General features: G+C 44.8%; 1 protein-coding gene across 1 annotated transcript in view; it reads left to right on the top strand.

Moving 5' to 3' along the window:
* Positions 1 to 20,343, top strand: part of LOC129629278 (uncharacterized) — a 139,500-nt gene that overhangs the window by 32,672 nt on the left and 86,485 nt on the right. The window contains exon 2 of the mRNA XM_055549218.1: positions 234 to 477. Coding sequence (XP_055405193.1) covers positions 234 to 477 — 244 coding nt within the window. The remainder of the gene's footprint in view (positions 1 to 233; positions 478 to 20,343) is intronic.

Here is a 20,343-nt window from a genome sequence, read left to right as displayed (position 1 = left end):
TCAAACAAAGGCTTCACCTGTTTCTGTCAGTGTGTGTCAAAACCTTTTAAATAAGGAATCCTTTTTAAAAAGTCAGTAGGTTTGTGGTAAGGACCTGGATTTTATTTCCTAGCCAAAAAAAGTCTCATTTCCTTTTGAAACCAATGGTCAAGATTTAATGCAATTGCCTTTGTAAAACTAAAATCAAGATTTCTGAAGACCATTCTCATCCTCTGTTGCTCTTTCTCTTGAAGGTACTGTCCAAGGCAGCAGCCCCACTATGACCTCTTGGGTTTCGAGGCTGCTTCCCAGGAATGGCCGTTCCTTGGCTACAGCATCAGAGAACCAGCGAGCTGAGGATCGCCATCGGCACCAGGAGGCCTACGGGTACTTCTTGCCCATCCAGACGAGGTGGCAGGACAATGACCAGTACGACCACGTGAACAATGTTGTGTACTACAGCTACTTCGACACGATTATCAACCAGTATTTGATCAGGTAGGTGCGGGCTCTGCATCTCCCATCCTCATGTCTCATTTCTGGCATGCTCTGGTGGGGGCAAGTGCGGGGCATTCTGGGAGGAGATGCCCATTTTCCTCTAGTGTTTTTGCTGGTACGGCTCCTCTGTTGAGCCAGCTTAAAGTCAGGTTACTCTGGAGAACAGCCGGACTGATAGGTGAGTGAGGAGGATACTGTTGCCCTGCTGCTCCTGCTGTCGCAGGTGTTTGTCTGTCTTGGTCCTTTGCACTAAATTGTCAGCAAATGTGCAGGCTTTGAATCTCAATTAAGCAGCTACACAACAGCCATGTAATACCCAAACCCTGAAACTTGAGCAGACAGTAACATCAGCCCTCAAGGCCTTTTGTCAGGAAAGCAGCTGCTTCCCTCACCAAGGGCACATAAAGGGGAGGAGAGAGAGACTAAAGAGTAAAGATGCGTATTGTAGCCTCTGAACACCATGATGACAGGATTGCTGCCTGAAGTGTGTTTGCAAGATTGGTTAGTGTACGTTTGTTAATATCATTCTCTATATGAAAGACTGGGAGGCACAGGGTGCTGTGTAAATCCCAGCTCCAACTTGTATTGACTGTGTAGTTTGGATCAAATTATTTAACCTTACTGAGTCTTTTGTAAAAATAACTCACATATATTGAGAGTTTTCTCTGTGTCTAGCACTGTGAAGTGTTTTGCACAGCCTTTCTTGTTTAATCCTAAAACAACCTGATTAGAGAGTAGCAGATTGTCGGTCCACTGCCTGAACCCCCTTGCCTGTACCTTTCAGGGCATGCTGGCCCGACTGTCAGCTATCAACACTAACATTTCTTTGCCTAAGGACTTGCTCTGGCCACCAGAACCCCTTTTGCAGGCACCCCACAAGTGCAAGGAATCAGTGCTCCCTAAAAGCAACCTTCAATCACTGACTGATGGGAGTTAGTATATAATATGAATACCCCAACTTCCTTACTCCTCAGATAAGTTACCTGAGCTGCACGCTGTACACAGGCTCCCAAGCTTGCCTAGTGGGATTAGGCTCCATTTCCCAGATTGGTAGCTTGAAAAACACTGAGATAAAATTTACATACCATAAAACGTGAAAGTGAAAGTCGCTCAGTCGTGTCGGACTCTTTGCAACTCCATGGACTACACAGTCCATGAATTCTCCAGGCAAGAATACTGGAATGGGTAGCCTTTCCCTTCTCCAGGGGATTTTGCCAACCCAGAGAGCAAACCCAGGTCTCCTGCATCACTGGCGGATTCTTTCCCAGCTGAGCCACAAGGGAAGCCTGCCATAAAACGTGCTGTTTTAAAACCATTTATGCAAACTATTTGGTGGTTTTAGTATATTCACAACGTTGTCTAGCCATCACCACCATCTAATTCCAGAACGCCATCACCCCCCCTTAAAAGAAACCCCATATCTGTTAGTAGGCGTTCTCAGTTTCTCTCTCCTCCCATCCTCTGTCTGCATAGATTTGCCAATTCTGGACATTTCATATAAATGGAATCATACTATATGTGATCTTTTGTCTGGTTTCTTTCACTTAGCATCACGTTTTCAAGGTTGGTCAATATTGCAGCTTTTATTAGTACTTTCTTTTTATGGCCGAATAATAATCCATTGTATTGTTGTACTGTATTTTGTTTGTTCCTTTGTCATTGGATGGACATTTGGGTTGTTTCCACTTTTTGGCTATCATGAATAATGCTGCTATGCATATTTGTGTACAAGTTTTTGTGTGGACATGTTTTCAGTTCTTTTGGGTATGTACCTAGAATGGAATTGCTTGAATCATATGGTAACTTATATATTTAACTTTTGAGTTGCCATCAAACTGTTTTCCATGATGACTATATTATTTATATTCCCACCAAAATGATGAGGATTTCAATTTCTGTGCATCCTTGCCAATACTTGTTACTATCTGTCTTTTTTGCTTGTCGTCATCCTGGTGGATATGAAGCGGTATCTCATTTTGATTTGCATTTCCCTGATAACTAATGATGTTCAGGATATTATCATGTGCTGGTTGGTCTTTGGTATATCTTCTTTGTAAACATACCTATTTAGATCCTTTCCCCATTTTTCAACTGGGGTATTTGGATTTCTATTGTTGGGATGTGAGAGTTCTTTATATATTCAGAATATTACACCCTTATTATATATGATTCACAAATACCTTCTCCCGGAGATCAAGATGTTGGAGTAGAGGGATGTGGAGCTCACACACTTCCACAAATACATCAAAATATATCTACATGTGGAATAATTCTCAAGAATATCTACTGAAAGCGTGCAGAAGATCTCATGCAACCAAAGCTGTAAGAAGGATCCCCACCTGCTTGGGTAGGACTATGGGAAAAAGGGAAAAGACAAATACTTTCTCCCATTCTGTGTGTTTTGTTTTTTTTTTACTTTCTTGGTAGTGTCCATTGACATGCATGAGCTTTTAATTTTGATGATAGTGGTAACTTGTTAAATAGCAAATGCTTTATTGGCTACTTTCTCCTCTTGTCCCTTCCTCACTTCTGCAGGATGATTTAATCTATAAGATGTACCTTATAGTTTGTGCTCATTGTGCAAATTTGCTATGTATAGAGAAACTAAACGTCTTCTTTCTCCAAAAGAATAGAACAACTTGAGACTGCCTGGTTCTCTCACATGTTCTGTGGTCCTGAATTGTCTCACTAATTTTACTTCGTGTGCACCTGTCAGTGGTTCCTCTAGAATTGGCTTACACTTGCTTACTTATGAATAATAAATGTTTTTTTCAGCACTCGTGTTAGCTTTTAGGAGAATGTGTGCTTTAGACTTTGAAATCCACAGCAGGAGGTAAAAACAGTATTTGAGGCTTTTTGTAATTTCACATCATTTGTCACATAGGGAAGCTTGACAATGAATTTTCCCAACTCGCTCCAGGGCTACTTACTCTTTTTAAAGGAAGGATCAGCCTTGTAATTTCTTTGGGTTAACTCTTAATTTTATTGCAGTTGAGAGCTAGTGGTGTGTCTTAGTTTAGGTTGCTAGGTGTGTGTGTGTGTGTGTGTGTGTGTGTGCAAGTTGCTTCATTCGTGTCTGACTCTGTGATCCCATGAACTGTAGCCTGCTGGGTTCCTCTGTCTGTGGAATTCTGCAGGCAAGAATACTGGAGTGGGTAGCCATTTCCTCCTCCAGGAGATCTTCCCAACCCAGGGATCAAACCTGCATCTCTTATGTCTCCTGCATTGGCAGACAGGTTCTTTACCACTAGTGAGTGCCACCTGGGAAGCCCTGGGTTGCTCCAGTAGAAATACAAATTACTGGCTTGAATAACAAGTTTCTTTCTCCAGTTCTGGATGCTGGGAAGCCCAGATCAGGGTGCCAGCATGGGTGAGTTCTGGGAAGGGCCCTCTTCTTGGTTTACAGACACCCGCCTTCTCGCTGTATCCTTTCATGACCAAGAAATGAGAGACAGAGCCACCCTCATGACCTCATCTCAACCTGATTACCTCCCAGAGACTCCACCTCCTTCCTAATACATTCCAGCAAAGGGTAGGGTTTCAATATTTGAGTTCGAGGGGCAACGCAGACATGCAGTCTACAACATCGCTTTTGTGACTTTTGAAGTCTTCCGTTTGTAAATGGGCCTTCTAGAAAGGCTGTGTGCAGAGAGCGGTTGAGTCCTTCACCCAGTGGAGATTGTGTCTGTGTGGTCTCAATCTGATATCAACCGTTTCATCCAGGTTCTGCTTCTGCCAGTCTTGGGGGGTAGGGAAGGGGGTTGGCAGCACGTGAGGAAGAATTTCTGCCATGGTAGTGTCCTGTTTCATGTAGAAATCCCCAGATATTACGCATTGACTCCAAAACTGTGAAAATACCCTGACCATTGTGACCAGAGACTTCCTGATCATGACAAAAAATGGATTCACCTTCATACGTTTTCTAAGAGATCCGAGGGTTGTTTAATAGGCTGCTCACTTGACTGTCAGAAGCCAAGCCAGCACCACAGAGAGGTGTGAGGACCCTGGGAAGACCAGCCAGGGAGAGGTAGGCTCATTTTGTCAGTGCGAGGAAGGCAGCTGCTCAGGTGGAAGCGGTGCCTCCCAGCCTGGCCTGCTCGCTGGCCCTCTTCCACCTGGCTTTTCCGAGGATGGGTGGCTCTGCACATGTGCCAAACACCGTGGGGTAATCAATGAACCACACCCGTGTCTAGAAGATTCCCTCTTTGAGGAGGGTTTTCTCCAGGAGAGAGAACCAGGGTGTAATGGAGGGTGTGGAGGGGGAAGGAGAGAAAGACAGCAGAAGAGGCCACGCAGACTGCCCAAAGTTCCCATCACTTTGACACGCAGAAGGGGTTAAATCATTCTTGAACAGTTTATCGCTCATCAATTGTAATTAAATATGTTTATATTAAATTATGTTCTGTAATTAATGTAAAATCCTTTAGCCTATGCTGTTATTAGAACCAGATGCTGAAGTACCAACAGTATTTCAACATGACTGTGCTGCCTCGCCAGCTGTCTAACTGTAATTACTTTAATCTCAGCTTGTTATCTAATTATCACCTTTGTAAAGGGAAAAGTACTCTCTAATGCTTACTGATTGTTTCAGATGATGATGAAGAGCGGGGAACAGCTGTCAGAGATCGTGGGCCCTGCTTATCACCAAGAAGGAACTTATCCTGAAACCTAGTCTGGGCCAAACCGCTGAAAAAAGATGTCCCAGGCAGGAACTGGGGACTGGCCAGTAAGGGGAGACAGTTGGTGTGCTGGTTAAGGGTGTGGCCCCTGTGGATAGACTGTCAGGTGATGTCTGCCTCCTCCAGTGATGGCTGGGGGACAGGTTAGTTAATCTGCTTAAGACTCAGTTGTCCCATCTGTAACATGGAGACAGTAATAATACTAGAATCTACCTCGAGGATTGCTGTGGAGACCAAATGAGATACAGCATATGAAGCCGTTAGCGCAGTGTCTGATAAAATATACATACTTAGTAAATGTTAACTATTTTTTCTTTTTGATAAAAATCAGTGTTGGTGTTAATATTTCCATCTTGGTCTTTGAAACAATTGAAATGGGTGTCTAAATGCTAGCAGCTTGACATGACCAGTGTGTTTTCCAAGTAATGCTGAAGTCTGTCCTTTTGGGACTGACAGTTACCTTTGCATTGCTTATTAAAAAATGGTTCACCCAACCAATGTAAATAAGTATTGTCAGGGAAATCTTGAAGCTCTTGAGGGGAAATAAACTGTTTTGGAGTATCCTTCAGTACTTTATGCATGTGCTTGCATTTCAGCAATTGACTTGGTAACTGTATTTCATTCCAGAATAATCATTAAAACAGATAGTCTTAGGATGTTTATTAAGCCTTTACTATCCTCTCGGCTTTGCCTCTCAGGGCTGCACTCCCATCAGAGGGGAGCTGACAATCTCTTTCTGCTGTGAAATAGAACCTCTGTCTGTCCAGTTGACTGTGAGGTCCTTGAGGGCAGGATAGGACCTTCATCATTCTTCTGTATCCTGAGTAGATTGCCCTGCCTGGCAGGTATTTTGTTCTCCCTCAGTAAGTATTCCTGAAAGAACTAAACAAAAGAATTCAGCCTCAGACCATGCTGATCACCCAGGGTTTTTCTTTTCACAGTGGCAGGAAGAAACACTGCCTCCCGGGGCTGCAGGGCAGGTCTCAGTCTCTCACGCTTGTTTTTGCCACCTATTACTGGGCTCCTGTGGTGGCTTAGATGGTAAAAGAATCCACCTGCAATGCAGGAGACCTAGGCTTGATCCCTGGTTGAGAGGATCGACTGGAGAAGGGGATGGCAACCCACTCCAGTTTCCAGGTGGCTGTAGTCGTAAAGAATTCGCTTGCCAGTGCAGGAGACATAAGAGACGCAGGTTCAATCCCTGCAACCTTCTCAGGGTCAGGAAGATCCCCTGGAGGAGTGCATGGCAACCCACCCCAGTATTCTTGCCTGGAGAACCCCATGGACAGAGGAGCCTGGTGGGCTACGGTCCATAGGGTTGCAAAGAGTCAGACATGACCAAAGTGACTTAGCATGCACACACTGCATCCTCAGGCCAGGAAACCACAAAGCAGGCCAGCAGGGAGAAAGATCAGAGCGTGCAGTGGGGTCTGACTTTCATGGTGACACATCAGCCATGTGTGGTTCAGCGGCGAGAGGAGCAGGAGACCTGAACTGACCCATCCCAAGGCAGGCCACCTGAGAAGGGCAGAGTAGCGGGTCTTTAGTGTCAGGAATGGCCAGGTGCAAAGAGGGCTGCTTTGCGAGAAGGCTCCTACTAGTCATCAGAACAGAAATATTATAAACTCCCTTCAGTTGAAGGCACACACCCAACTCTGGAGTTATTCTTGGTTACAGTATACTTGGCGCTTCCCTGGTGACCCCGTGGTAAAGAATATGCCTGCAGTGCCGGAGGGGCAAGAGACATGAGTTTGATTTCTGGGTCAGGAAGATTCCCTGGAGGAGGGCATGGCAACCCACTCCAGTATTCTTGACTGCAGAATCCTATGGACAGAGGAGCCTGGTGGGCTACAGTCCATGGGGTTGCAAAGAGCTGGACACGACTGAAGTGACTTAGCACACATGCACACACAGTATATTTGGGTATTGAAGGAAATAGCCTAAAATGAGAGAATCAACCCAGCAGCAGACACCTTAAGTCTCTGTCTGAGCCTCATCTCCTATCACTCCTCTCATGGTTTCTTTGTCTTCTGCGATGGTAAAATCCACTGTGGTTGCTCACCAGCCGCGTGCTGATTCTCAGCTCTATGCATTTGGTTCAGCTGTTGCCTCTACCTGGAATGCCCCTGCTCCTATTCTTCAACAGTCCACCCTCCCAACCGCCTGTCACAGATATTAGTAGGACCCGTGGCCATTTTCTGTATCCCCGTAGGATCCTGGCTTTTCTGTACCAGAGACCCAGAAACTTTCAGTTAACAGCCAGATACGAAGTATTTTAGTCTTGGTGGCGGGCTGTGTAGCAGCGCTGAGATTCTGCTGCTGTGGTGGGAAGGCAGCCGTAGACAGCATGTGGTTGAATCAAGGAAACCTTAGTGGAGTTCCCTGCTTGTTCCACTTCTCCGTGCTCTTGTGGTCTCACAGTCCAAGTGACTCTTCTGGCTGCTTCGTCATGATCGTTAATGCAGTGTCACTGAGTTTTTCCTCTCCTGATGACGTGTCACCCAAATTTGAGCTCCTCAGACTAGGGACTGCAGTGTCTTAGCCTTGCTTTCCTCACAGAGCAGAGCTGAGACAAGCTTGTGCATACAGGTGGTTTGTTTTAGAAATGGATCCCCAAGGAGAAGGAGGGAGGCCCAGGAGGAGTGAACTCGAAGGAAGGCCAACCCAGTATTACTGAGCTGATCAGTAGAGTGGGCAACAGCAGCGAATCCCACTGGGCATCCCCCTCCCCCTCCAGGAGCTGTATAGAATGGGCCTCGGAGTTCTCTGCCCACAGGACAGAAACAGAAGCATTTATCCGCTGGCACCGTCCCTCCTTGGTCAAGGTTTGCCCCATGGAGTGTTAGCTCCTTTTTCCTCCAGGTGTGTACATGTGTTAGATTTACTGAGCAGATTTCTGCAACCCTAGGTCAGAAAGTGGGAGACTCTCCACGCTGACCAGGCAAGGGGCTGCCCGGTCATGCCTGAGCACCAGCAGGGTCAGTTGCTGCAGCAATGGCTGGAATTCAAAAGGGGGAACTAAAGGAGGTGAGGCCACCCGGCAGAGGTGTCCGAACGTGTACTGTGCCTGCTCCGATGCCCAGCATAGTAAGTTGCATGTTCAGCAGCAGTGGTTAAGAGGGCAGCTGTGGGTGCCAGACTGCTCAGGTTTTGCTCCTGGTGCTTCTTCTTACTGACTGTGTCATCTCAGGCAGCCTCCTTAGCCCCCACTTCTTCATTCATCTCTAGAGTGGGGATTATAGTCCTTACTTCAAAGGCTTTTGTGAGTGACAGGATGCTTAGAAAGGGCCCATGTTACGTGCTCAGCCAATGATAGGTACTTAGTAAATACTGAAGGGTTTTTGACAGTGGGCTTTTGTAAGCCAATACTTCTTTGTTTATTTTTAAATGTTTGAATAAATACATTTAATACTCCTTTCAAAAGAGTATTGAAATACTAAAATACCTTACCAAATAAAAAGCGTGAAATAAATCTTTTTCATTAGAAATGGAAAAATAGAAAATCAGAAAGAAAAAGACACAAAATATCAACCTACTGATGAGATTGAGTATGATATTAACCTCTGAGCTTCCTAGCACCCAAGAAAACAAGGGAAACAAGCTATATAGTTCTTATTATCTGATAAGAGAAAACATATTATTTCTTCCAGAAAAAACAAACTTTTTTCTCTCAAATTAAATTCTAAAGGGAATTTAAAGGAATTTACTAAGGAGGCTTGAGAAACTAAATCAAAAGGATGTGACTAGTGTGGAAAGAGAGATTTTTATCTGTTGCACGTCTGACTGGTACTTGCCCTGTGTGGGTGCTCACTGAACAAATGAAAAATGGAAAGTGTTTTCAGTGGCAGATTTTCTTTAGAAAGAGCTGGTATCCCACCTCTGACAATGGGTATAAAAATGTGACTCTTAAAGAATTTGCCTGCAATGTGGAAGACCTGGGTTCGATCCCTGAGTTGGGAGGGCGTGGAGGAGAAGAATACCTACTCCAATATTCTTGCCTGGAGAGTCCCATGGACAGAGGAGCCTGGCAGGCTACAGTCCATGGGGTTGAAAAGAGGCGGACATGACTGAGCAACTAAGCACAGCACAGCGTAAGATTTGGAGACTGTGGAGGACAGAGGTGAGTGGGTCTGCCCCTGGGGATGTGTGTGGGCGACTGGGGGGTAGGCGGCAGGCTTTTCAGCTGCCTGCTTGCTCAGAAAGCTGGCCTGACCCTACCGACCTCTGCTGCTTCCTCCTTCCAGGTCTCCTTCCTTGGTCCTCCACCCCAGGCTTACTGAGCAGACTCTTTCTGCATCTTCCTGAGGACAGTCTTGCCCGTCCTCCCAGTGCGAGGCTTCCCAAGCTGGGGTGGCCCTGGGTGTCCCAGTCAGCCAGACACCGCACAGGGCTCTGCTTTTCTTCTTCTGAGTCTCATCTCTGAGACCCTGTATGGACCGTGTGCCCTCTTGAGTACATTTGTATCTCGGGGTCTCTGTTTCCATATAGTTTCTCCATCAATCTGAAGTTCTCAGTTCAAATATTATGATCTACCTCCCCGAGTCCACAGAAATCTCATTATACATAAGATAATCTCATTTGCCGGTGTGTGCTGTAACCCACAGGCTTGGAAACGTCCAGATCCAGGATGCCTGGGAAGTCAGGCTGTCAGATTAATATACTGTGTGAAAATTGGGGCCAGAGGTCACCAGTCTCCTGATACACAAATCTCCCTCTGAGAATCTCATTTCATTCAGACTATCAGTTAGATTAGAAATACCCTAATTATCCCACTGAAATTAAATTACTTTATGTTAGGGTGATATAATGAACAACCATAAAGAGTAGATATACAACCAGTCATCTTATTAGTCACAGCAAGACCAGACCATACACTAAGTGGACCTTGCTATTGTCAGCTAGTCCCTGTCTTCATTAAAAAAAGGGCAAGGGAAAGAGGAGGATGAGTGAGTTCTTGTGATTTTGTTTGGTGGGCTCCTGCTGCATTTCTCCACTGAGCTGCTAAGAGTTTCTCCCCAGAGGCACTGCTTCTGGTCATTAGTGGGGGGAGGAAGCAGGAAGCAGCCACTGTGCTCCTGACTTATTCATGCCCATGGCATTGGGAGGTCTCATGACTTACCCGACAGGACCAGGCATCCACAGTCCTTCACTTCCTTTTTAAAATTTTTTTACTTTTTTTTTTTAATTTTATTTTTAAACTTTACATAATTGTATTAGTTTTGCCAAATATCAAAATGAATCCACCACAGCTATACATGTGTTCCCCATCCTGAACCCTCCTCCGTCCTCCCTCCCCATACCATCCCTCTGGGTCGTCCCAGTGCACCAGCCCCAAGCATCCAGTATCATGCATCGAACCTGGACTAGCAACTCGTTTCATATATGATTTTTTACATGTTTCAATGCCATTCTCCCAAATCTTCCCACCCTCTCCCTCTCCCACAGAGTCCATAAGACTGTTCTATACATCAGTGTCTCTTTTGCTGTCTCGTACACAGGGTTACTGTTACCATCTTTCTAAATTCCATATATATGCATTAGTATACTGTATTGGTGTTTTTCTTTCTGGCTTACTTCACTCTGTATAATAGGCTCCAGTTTCATCCACCTCATTAGAACTGATTCAAATGTATTCTTTTTAATGGCTGAATAATACTCCATTGTGTATATGTACCATAGCTTTCTTATCCAAACTCAAAATGGATTAAAGATCTAAACGTAAGACCAGAAACTATAAAACTCCTAGAGGAGAACATAGGCAAAACACTCTCTGACATACATCACAGCAGGATCCTCTATGACCCGCCTCCCAGAATATTGGAAATAAAAGCAAAAATAAACAAATGGGACCTAATTAACCTTAAAAGCTTCTGCACATCAAAGGAAACTATTAGCAAGGTGAAAAGACAGCCTTCAGAATGGGAGAAGATAATAGCAAATGAAGCAACTGACAAACAACTAATCTCAAAAATATACAAGCAACTCCTACAGCTCAACTCCAGAAAAATAAATGACCCAATCAAAAAATGGGCCAAAGAACTAAATAGACATTTCTCCAAAGTAATAAGTAATAAATTTTTTTACTTTTAATTTTTATCAGAATATAGTTGCTTTACAATGCTGTTAGTTTCTACTGTACAGCAAAGTGAATCAGCTATGCATATACATATATTCCCTCTTTTTTAGATTTCCTTCCCATTTAGGTCACCACAGAACAGTGAGTAGGGTTCCCTGAGCTATACAGCAGGTTCTCATTAGTTATCTGTTTTATACATAGTGTCAATAGTGTATTAATATATATGCCAATTCCAAACTCCAATTCATCCCATCCTCCTTTTCCCTCTTTGGTGTCTATGTGTTTGTTTTCTACATCTGTGTCTCTTTCTGTTTTGCAAATAAGATCATCTATACCATTTTCTAGATTCCATGTATATGTGTTAATATACAATATTTGTTCTTCTTTTTCTAACTTACTTCACTCTATATAACACTTTCTAGTTCCATCTGTGTCTCTACAAATGACCGAATTTCATTCCTTTTAATGGCTGAGTAATATTCCATTATATATATGCACTACATCTTCTTTATCCATTTCTCTGTTGATGGACATTTAGGTTGATTCCATGTCCTGGCTATTGTAAATAGTGCTGCAATAAACACTGGGCTGCGTGTGTCATTTTGAGTCATGGTTTTCTCTGGGTATATGCCCAGTGGTGGGATTGCTGGGTCATGGGGTAGTTCTGTTCTTAGTTTTTAAAGGAACTTCCATACCGTTCACTTCTTAATTCCAGAAGCCTTCCCAGTACCTGTCAAGTGATATGGCTCTGTTGCCAGGGTGCACCTGTCCTCCTAGAAGGACTAACCTCTATCAGTTGTATTTGCTAAAGTAAATAATGCTAGCAACTATAATGAATTACCTCCAAATCTCAATGACTTAACACAACAAAAGTTTATTTCTTGTTTAAATCACTGTCAAATGGAGGGGTGCGCATGTGTGTGTGTGATGTTTTTTCCATTCAGTTACTCAAGAACTCACCTTGTGGTTTTGAGCTCCCATAGATCAGATTTCTCAAGAGCAGGACTACTGACATTTTGGGGATAGATAATTCTTTGTTGTGGAGGACTGTCCTGTGCATTGTAGGATGCTTAGCTGCATCTCTGGCCTCTACCTGTTAGATGCCAACTGGACATCCTCCCAGTGTGACAGCCAAATATGCCTCCACATATTATCAGATGTCCTCGGGGGAGGGGGACAAAATTGTCCTGAGAACTACCACATAGCCAGTTCTATCATTTTAAAGTGCATATCCCTTTGAACTTCTCTCTCAGTCAGAGGATATATAGATACATTTAGGAAGAGAGCATTGTGTGTGCTGATGACCCATCATTGGACCTGGTACCTTAATGCTTATTATTATCCGTGTTGTTGTCTGTGTCCTATGGGTCATTTCCCAGAGAGGTGAAGGGATGTACTGTCTGGTTTACTAACTTATTGCCCAGGTGATAACATCACACCTTAAAATTGTGCTACTAGGTAATTCTGTAGCGGAAAGAGTTTTGGGGCTGGACACTCTTGTCCTGAATTCCTGAGTTGGCTGTGCCATTGCCCTTGTGATTATGGGTGAGTCAGGTCACTGCCAGAGTAAGTGAGACTCTGAACACCTACTTTCCTTGATGGGTTTTGGCAAACAACTCCCCCTCCCACATCCCTTCTAATCTGGCTGCCATGCTGCAGCCAGAGAGACGTTTTCTTTATTTTTTTTTTCCAGAGAGACATTTTCCAACGGCCCTCATCCCCTTTACAACTTTTCCATGGCATCCAATTTGCATTTCAAATAAAGGCAAAGCTCCTACACAGGTCCTGCAGAGCCCTGCAGGGTCTCCCCCTTTTCAGGCTCCTTTGGTGTCTCATTCCCCTGATTTACCAAGCTGAATGTATCCTAGCCTTCCCCCTCCCCCACCCAGCTTTCACCAAGCTCCTGACCTTGTTGGGCTTTGCCTATGCTGTGCCCTCTGCCTCAAGGGTTTCCCTTCTCTCTTCTCTTGGCTCTTTCTGATCTTTTAGTTCTCAGCTGTATGGTCACTTTCTTGGGGATGTCTTCTGGACGCCCTGACCAGCTCTAATCCCCCTCTCCTGGGCTTTCTCTCAGTATCGCCCACAGGATCATGTTGTCAGAGTCGCAGTTTTACGTTCATTGAAACAGCCATTCGAATGCATCCTGTCTCTGTCATTTGTAATCACCACAAGAGCTGTGAGTCAGGTCATATCCCAGGGCCTGGCAGAGTGCCTGGCACATAGTAGGTGCTAATACCTTTTTCTTGCGTGAATGAATTAGAGATTTGGTCTGTCTGGAAATATTAGTCAATCAGGCCTGACACTGAAATGCAACCTGTTTGAGTCACTGTAAAACTGCTGACAATTAAGAAATATGATTCCTATATTAAGCTCAAGAAAGCTAAGGTGGTCAGTGAATATGGTGTGGCATTCAGTATATTAGTTAGCCTGACTTAATCATTTCTACTGGAAATCTCATTAGAACTCAGAAACCCCACAGCCTTCCAGAACCTTTTATGTATAAATGCTTATACGTGGGCAATCTGTAGGCAGCTAGCAACGCCTAGGATCCAGACTGTGGTAGAAAGCACAGTTTGCAGATCAGCAGCCTGGTTTGGAGGAGGGGAAGACTACTAACCATGTGGCCGTGACTCCAGGGCTCTTAGTCCACTCATTCCCTCCCCAGGTTAAGGGATGGGGTGAGTAGTCCCTGAGTGTCTAGATACCAAAGTCAGTCGGAGGAAGGATATGCAGTCTCACAAGAGCCTCAGTCTCTTACAATTCACAGCATGTGGCCACCTCTCAGCTCTGAACAGAGTGAGGTATGAAGTCATTTGCAAGGGGGCGTCTATGAAATTCCATTACACCATGCTTTTCAATTTAAAGGGAAAGACCTTTGCGGAAACTAATTTGCAGTTGCTTTTAATCATGGAGCTTGGAGATGGCAGGCTTTCCTGCGGCTGCAGCCACAAAGGCTCACACTGGTTTGCAGATTTGGTCCTCCTTTGCCCACCCCAGCTCAGCTCCTGGGTTCCATCTGTGGTTGTTGTATGTCCTCTAATTTTTTGCAATTTTTGAGACAAAAATGAAGCCATTATGTTTAGTGTTCCTGGTGAATGTAAATGTTTTGCAATCAGAAGCCACTTGAAAAGAGAGTCAAATCAAAGTAAATAGGATGCACTCTTGAAAGGGGGACATCCTGGGGCTGTTTCTTCTCCCCTGTCAATCTCTCCTGCCTCCCAGAGGACTGTCTCTCAGGTTCCTTTGGTCCTTTATTCACTCCAGCCCTGGGGTTGTTCCAGATCCAGAGAACGGCAGCCAGGAGTTCTGGAAAGTGAAAAACACCTTGGTAAGAGTCAAGAAATCTGGGTCCAGTCTCAGCTATCCTGTTTACCAGGTTGAGTGCCTTGGGAAATTCATTAAACCTTTATGGGTACCTCATTTATCAAATGAAGATAATTATACTTACCCTTGGAGATCACATGAGGTTTGGAGGGAAGGTTGGGTTAGATCAAATGTAAGCATGTGGGTCTGCTCATGGATCCGGGGTTGTTAGGGAGTTGATGATAACCGATTTACCCCAGGTTACTTACTGAAGAGCGGTTGCTTCAGTCGAAAAACTGTGCTGACCAGAACCTCTCCAAGATAAATTTCACAGCTGCTTTAAATCCCTTTGGGTTGAACCTTTGCGGCCCCTGGAATCTCCTGGGGAAAGTAGGAAGATTCTGGAAAGAATCAGGCACTAATTAACCCATTTTCAGTCATCATCATTTAGCACAGATCTGTTTGTCAGATAGGCATTCCCTGATAGCTCAGTTGGTAAAGAATCTGCCTGCAATGCAGGAGCCCCTGGTTCGATTCTGAGTCTGGAAGATCCCCTGGAGAAGAGAAAGTCTACCTACTCCAGTATTCTGGCCTGGAGAATTTCATGAACTACAGTCCATGGGGTTGCAAAGAGTCGGACATGGCTGAGTGACTTTCACTTTCACTTTCTGGGGGAGAAGAATAAAGAGTGGGATGTGGAGATAGGTGAGTGTTACAGATGAGAAGTTTTATGGGGTGTTGGGGGCACCTGGGTGAGGTTGTGAATGTCTTTACAACACAGCATTCTGTCACTGTGCTCAACCCAGACTTGGTAGATAAGGTATAAGAGTGACAGATAACACGTCAGGTACTGGATTATTTCACTTGTCAGTGAATATTAATCATTCTTTTTGGCTGTCAGTAACTGAACACATTTCCTGTAACTGTAGGAAAATCCTCTTCCCCAACACACACATGTAGAAGCTGAAAATGCCAGGTACTTGTTTTCCCAGCCTCCTTTGCAGCTACAAGGCTGGCACAGGACCTGGGCTTTGTCAATTCACCTGCCTCAGGCTGTGAATTGGCAGCTACCAATGCGTCGATGTAGAGACTGTGCAGAATCCATCCCGGCCAAGGTGGAGGACCAGTGGCATCCCACGTAAGGTGGCAGCCATGACAGTGACCCTGTGCAGAGTGTTTCTGTGGATAAAGGCTGTGGCAGAGGTTTCTTCAGGGGATTCGCTGACTGAACAAGCTCAGCCTATGATGGGCAAAAGTGCCCGTGCGAAAGAGTGTGCTACTTACTTACATGCTAACCGTCACTTTGTAGAGAGAGAAAGAATCAATATTTTCCTAATCAGCAGGCTTCAAGCTGTTTGAGTTGAGAAAACTATGTCACATGGAGGTTCAGGGCACTGATTCTGGTGTCAGGGATCTGAGTTCCTATCCCAGATCGTCCAATTAGCCATGCCACTTTGGGAAATGTATTTACCATTTCTAGGTTTCCGCTTCTTTATCTCAAGAATGGGAACAGGAATAGTCCTACCTCATAGATTCATTCTGAGAATTAGATGAGATAGGGATCATGAGACCAATGGGAACAAAGTCAGGAGAGAGAGGGGTCGTGAGGACAGTTTCAAGGAGGGAAGGAGAACGGGGTGAACACTGCTCTGAGGCCAAGAAGGATGAAGATTGGACTTCTTGATCCAACATCGCTGGAGAGATTAACTAGGACTTCTAGTGCAGTGTTGGGACATATGAGGTTGGTGGGGAGTGTGGTTTGAAGAGGAGATACCAACTGAAGAAATAGAGACAGAAAGCACAGACAGCTCTCTTTAAGGGTTTGAGAGTATGGGGTGGTGTGTGATCAAGAGAAGTCTTAGTATTTTTTTTGTAATATTAAGATGAGAAAATCATGAACCTACTGTGGACGGAGTTGAGAAGGGGAGGTTGAATTATAAAAAAAGAGAGAAGACTGAAAATGAGAATTCTCTGAGGAACAGAGAGGATGGGACTCAAAGCCCTGATAAAAATCCTGGCCAGGACAGGAGGAGGGACATTGCCATGGAGTCAGAGCAGAGAAGGGAGGAGTGGGCAGGGTGCAGGGGTCACCTAAAGCGGTAGTGAAAGCTGAGAGAGCGTGCTGACTTCCTTTCTTTCTGAAATAGTAGATCAAGTCATCTGCTGTGACTGTGGGGTTGTGGGTCAGAGCAGGTCAGAGATTCGAGGAGAATGGAGAAAGTTAAAATATCAAGGTCAGAGAGATCATGAATATGAGTCAGATACTGGCTAGGCGGCTGGAGCAGGAGATCGCCCCAAATGCTGGGCTTAAACAAGAGAGAGGTTTATTTATCTCTTATGAGCAGTGCAGGTGGAGTGTTTGGGGCTGACGGGGGGGCTCAGCAGTATTGGCGGGGGGCAGTCAGCCAGATCACACAAAGCTTTGTTGGCCAACGAAGAACTTTTTATTCTGTTAGTAAAGACACTGGAAGGGGTGCAGGCAATGGGTAGAGGTCATGGAGGGTGTTGGAGAGGGCATCAGGGAACCCATGCCTGACTAGGGTCTAGAAAGCTGAGACATCCTGGCAGAGTGGAAGGGGCAGGAGTTCCTTCCACCTTTGCCCTCTGAGCACAGAGGAGCTGTGGGCACTTGCCTGCGTATCCCCAGTTGTGTGGACCTGTTAGTGGAGAGAGGAGAAGGTTTAAGATTTTCTCATCTTAATAGTACAAAAAAAAAAAAAAAAAAAAAAAACCACTAAGACTTCTCTTGATCACATACCACCCTATATTCTCAAACCCTTAAAGAGAGCTGTCTGTACTTCACTCTGTCCTGAAGTCCTTCTTGCTTCTTGGACGTTTCTAACTGCCCAGCGTGCTTTGCAGTTTATGTTATCTACTCACAAACACACACACTCACACCACTCAGATGCACATACACTCATGCACTTCCATGCCCACATGCTGATGGGACGCTGGCTCTGGAATCAGACTTGGATTTAAACCCCAGCGATTGCACTTAATAGCTGTGTGTCCTTTTAGCAGTGAATTAACTTTTTGGAGACTCCATTTCCTCCTCTTTAAGATGGTAATATGAATAGAATACTCTTCATACAGTTGTTGTGAAGAGCAAGTTAGAGAAAGCATGTAAAGCATAGTTACGACATTTAGGAAGTGAAGTGCATGTGTACTCAGTTGTGATTAACTCTTTGCGACCCCATGGACTATAGCATGCCATGCTCCTCTGTCCATGGAATTATCCCAGCAAGAATACTGCAGTGGGTTGCTATTTCCTTCTTCAGGGGATCTTCCCAACCCAGGGATCAAACCCACATCTCCTGCAGCTCCTGCATTGGCAGGTGGATTCTTTACCACTGAGCCACCTAGGAAGCCCTCCTAGTATGTATAGTAAATGCTCAATAAATTGCAGCTACCATTATTAAGCTTAATAAGTGGTAGCTGACATCATCATCATTATCATTTACTTTTTTCCAAGAAATTTCCTTTATCTATTAAAATAAAATGTCTAACAACTCCAAAAGTACATTTGCCTTTCAAAAAATCCCTGTATTTTGAGCCAGCATTTCTCTTCCTCTCGGGGTCTGACCAGGCCGCCTGGAGTCTGGAGAGGAAGTTATGGGTGATGCTCTTCAATGGGAAGCCACCTGTCCACGCTTTGTGTTCCCCTCAGAGAAATCTGTTGTCCTGGGAAGTCTTTTCTTTGGATGGCAATCTGGCTGCTAAAATGAAGCTGGGCTTTTTTGTATCCGAGCGCACACCGGTTCCAGGGCTCTGCTGGGGGTGGAACAGCTTGTCATTAGCAGGTGATGCTGGAGCTTCCTGCTGGCCGCCCCGTCTCCTCACAGAGTTACGTGAAGCCCTGCCGTCTGTTGGCGAGCACTTCCGTGGGTGCGCGTCTGCGAGCGGCGTTCCTGACAGATTCTCTCAAGGATCTGATCTTAGAGTCTCGTCTCCCACCTTGAGAAGCTGTGTGACTGTGTGTCGTGGATACAGACAGAATCACTCCCATCTGAACCACCCTGCAAGAGGTCAGGACGTTCCTCATCTCCCTGAGAAGGATGTGAGAGGCCCCAGATGAGCTGTTCCAGAGACTCAGGAACTCCCCTGCAGGGCATGGGGACCCTGGTCTGGGAGGCCATCTAGTGCAGAGAATAAGTGTTTGAGTTTCTGAACCAGACATCAACGGGCTTGAATCTCAGGTCTCACCCTTAGTAGTTGTGTAAGTTTGAACAGCTCACTTCTTTGAGTCCCAGTTTCTTGCTCTGTAAAATAAATTTCTGGCCCATAGTAAGTGCTCAACACATAGTAAGTCATTGATAAGATCTGGGTCCCAGTCTGGCTGTGCCATTAAGTAGCACAGTAGCCTTGCCTGTCGTGTCACCTTGAAGTTCTGATGGGTAGAACGTGTGGGGAACTCAGAAGTCTCTTCTAGCTCTAAGGTTCTATGATTTTACCAGTGGCTCCTATTCTATAGATCTTGGTACCTTTGGCCATTACCCGTCCCTCCTGAATTACTCTTCTCTCCCTCTCCAAGGGATCATTCCTGCCAGTGTAGATGCTTGATCCACTATCTCCCATTTTTAGTATATTTTCCCATCATCCTTTATCAATTATGTATCTTTCGCAGTAAGCATCCTGGATGCTTTATTTCCTCAATTTCATCAGGGTAGGGATTCTGGGGAAGCCAGAAAAGTGATGTGAAGGATAAAAGCTGCTCAGCAGTCTTACTTCCTCCAGGTCTTGGCCCAGGAGATGCTCTGAGATGATACCAGCTTTGTCACTCCTCCCTGCTAATGATTTAATTTTATGTGTCATCATGGCTGGGCCACAGTGCCCAGATATCTGGTCAAACATTAATCTGACTGTTTCTGTGAGGGTGTTTGGATGAGATGTACATTTAAATTGTTGGATTTGAGTAAAGCAGATTACCCTCCATAAGGTGGGTGGGCATCATCTAATCAGAAAGTTTGAATAAATCAAAAAACTGACTTCCCCTAAGTAAGAGGGGAATGCTGCTGCAGATGGCCTTCAGACTTGAACTACATCATCAGCTCTTCCTGAATCTCCAGCCTGACTACCTTTGAATTTGAACTGCAGTTCTTTCCTGAATCTCCAGCCAGAGTTTGGACTCACCAAGCATCTACAATTGATTGAGCCAGTATCTTATAATAAATTTCTTTTTCTGTCTTTCTATCTACATCTGTAGATCTGTTGGTTCTGTTTCTCAAGAAAACTCTGACCAATATACTGTTCAACCCCAGCCTGTTCATGTATGTCCTTCTCCCTGATTCTGGGTTTCTTCTCTTTTCATAGAACTTATTTCCTGACAGTCTCGTAATTCAGGAGAAAAGTGACCCAGTAAATTCAGCAATACCACGGCAATAGAGACAGTTGTACATCCCCTCCCATGTGGGGCTCACCTGTAGAAGGGAAAGAGGGCAATGCTCAACACAGACATCATCAAGAATGGACACTCAGGCATCAGTAGGGATGTCACTTCACTTGTTTAGAAAACCAGATCTGGTACCAGTGTAACACTAAAGAAAAGTCATCTGCAATGAAAGAAAGATGAAAATCTCATTCATCTGGTCTAGCTGAATGATGTCAAGGAAAAGGGAAGGAGTTTAGGGTCTTAAGCCTTTGGTTTAAATCTTGCTTGCGTGTCTTTAGGCAAATCCCTTAATGTCTCCAAGCCTTCGTTTCCTCATCTGTGATAGGGCAGAGGATAAATTTGCTATGAAAATCAAGCTAATAAAAACATGTAACCTGCCTGGCACATGGTCGGAGCTAAATCAACACTAGCTTCTTTAT

This window comes from Bubalus kerabau, chromosome 15 (assembly GCF_029407905.1).
Source record: "Bubalus kerabau isolate K-KA32 ecotype Philippines breed swamp buffalo chromosome 15, PCC_UOA_SB_1v2, whole genome shotgun sequence".
In the NCBI taxonomy this organism is placed as follows: domain Eukaryota; kingdom Metazoa; phylum Chordata; class Mammalia; order Artiodactyla; family Bovidae; genus Bubalus; species Bubalus kerabau.
This window is presented reverse-complemented; position numbering and strand designations above follow the sequence as displayed.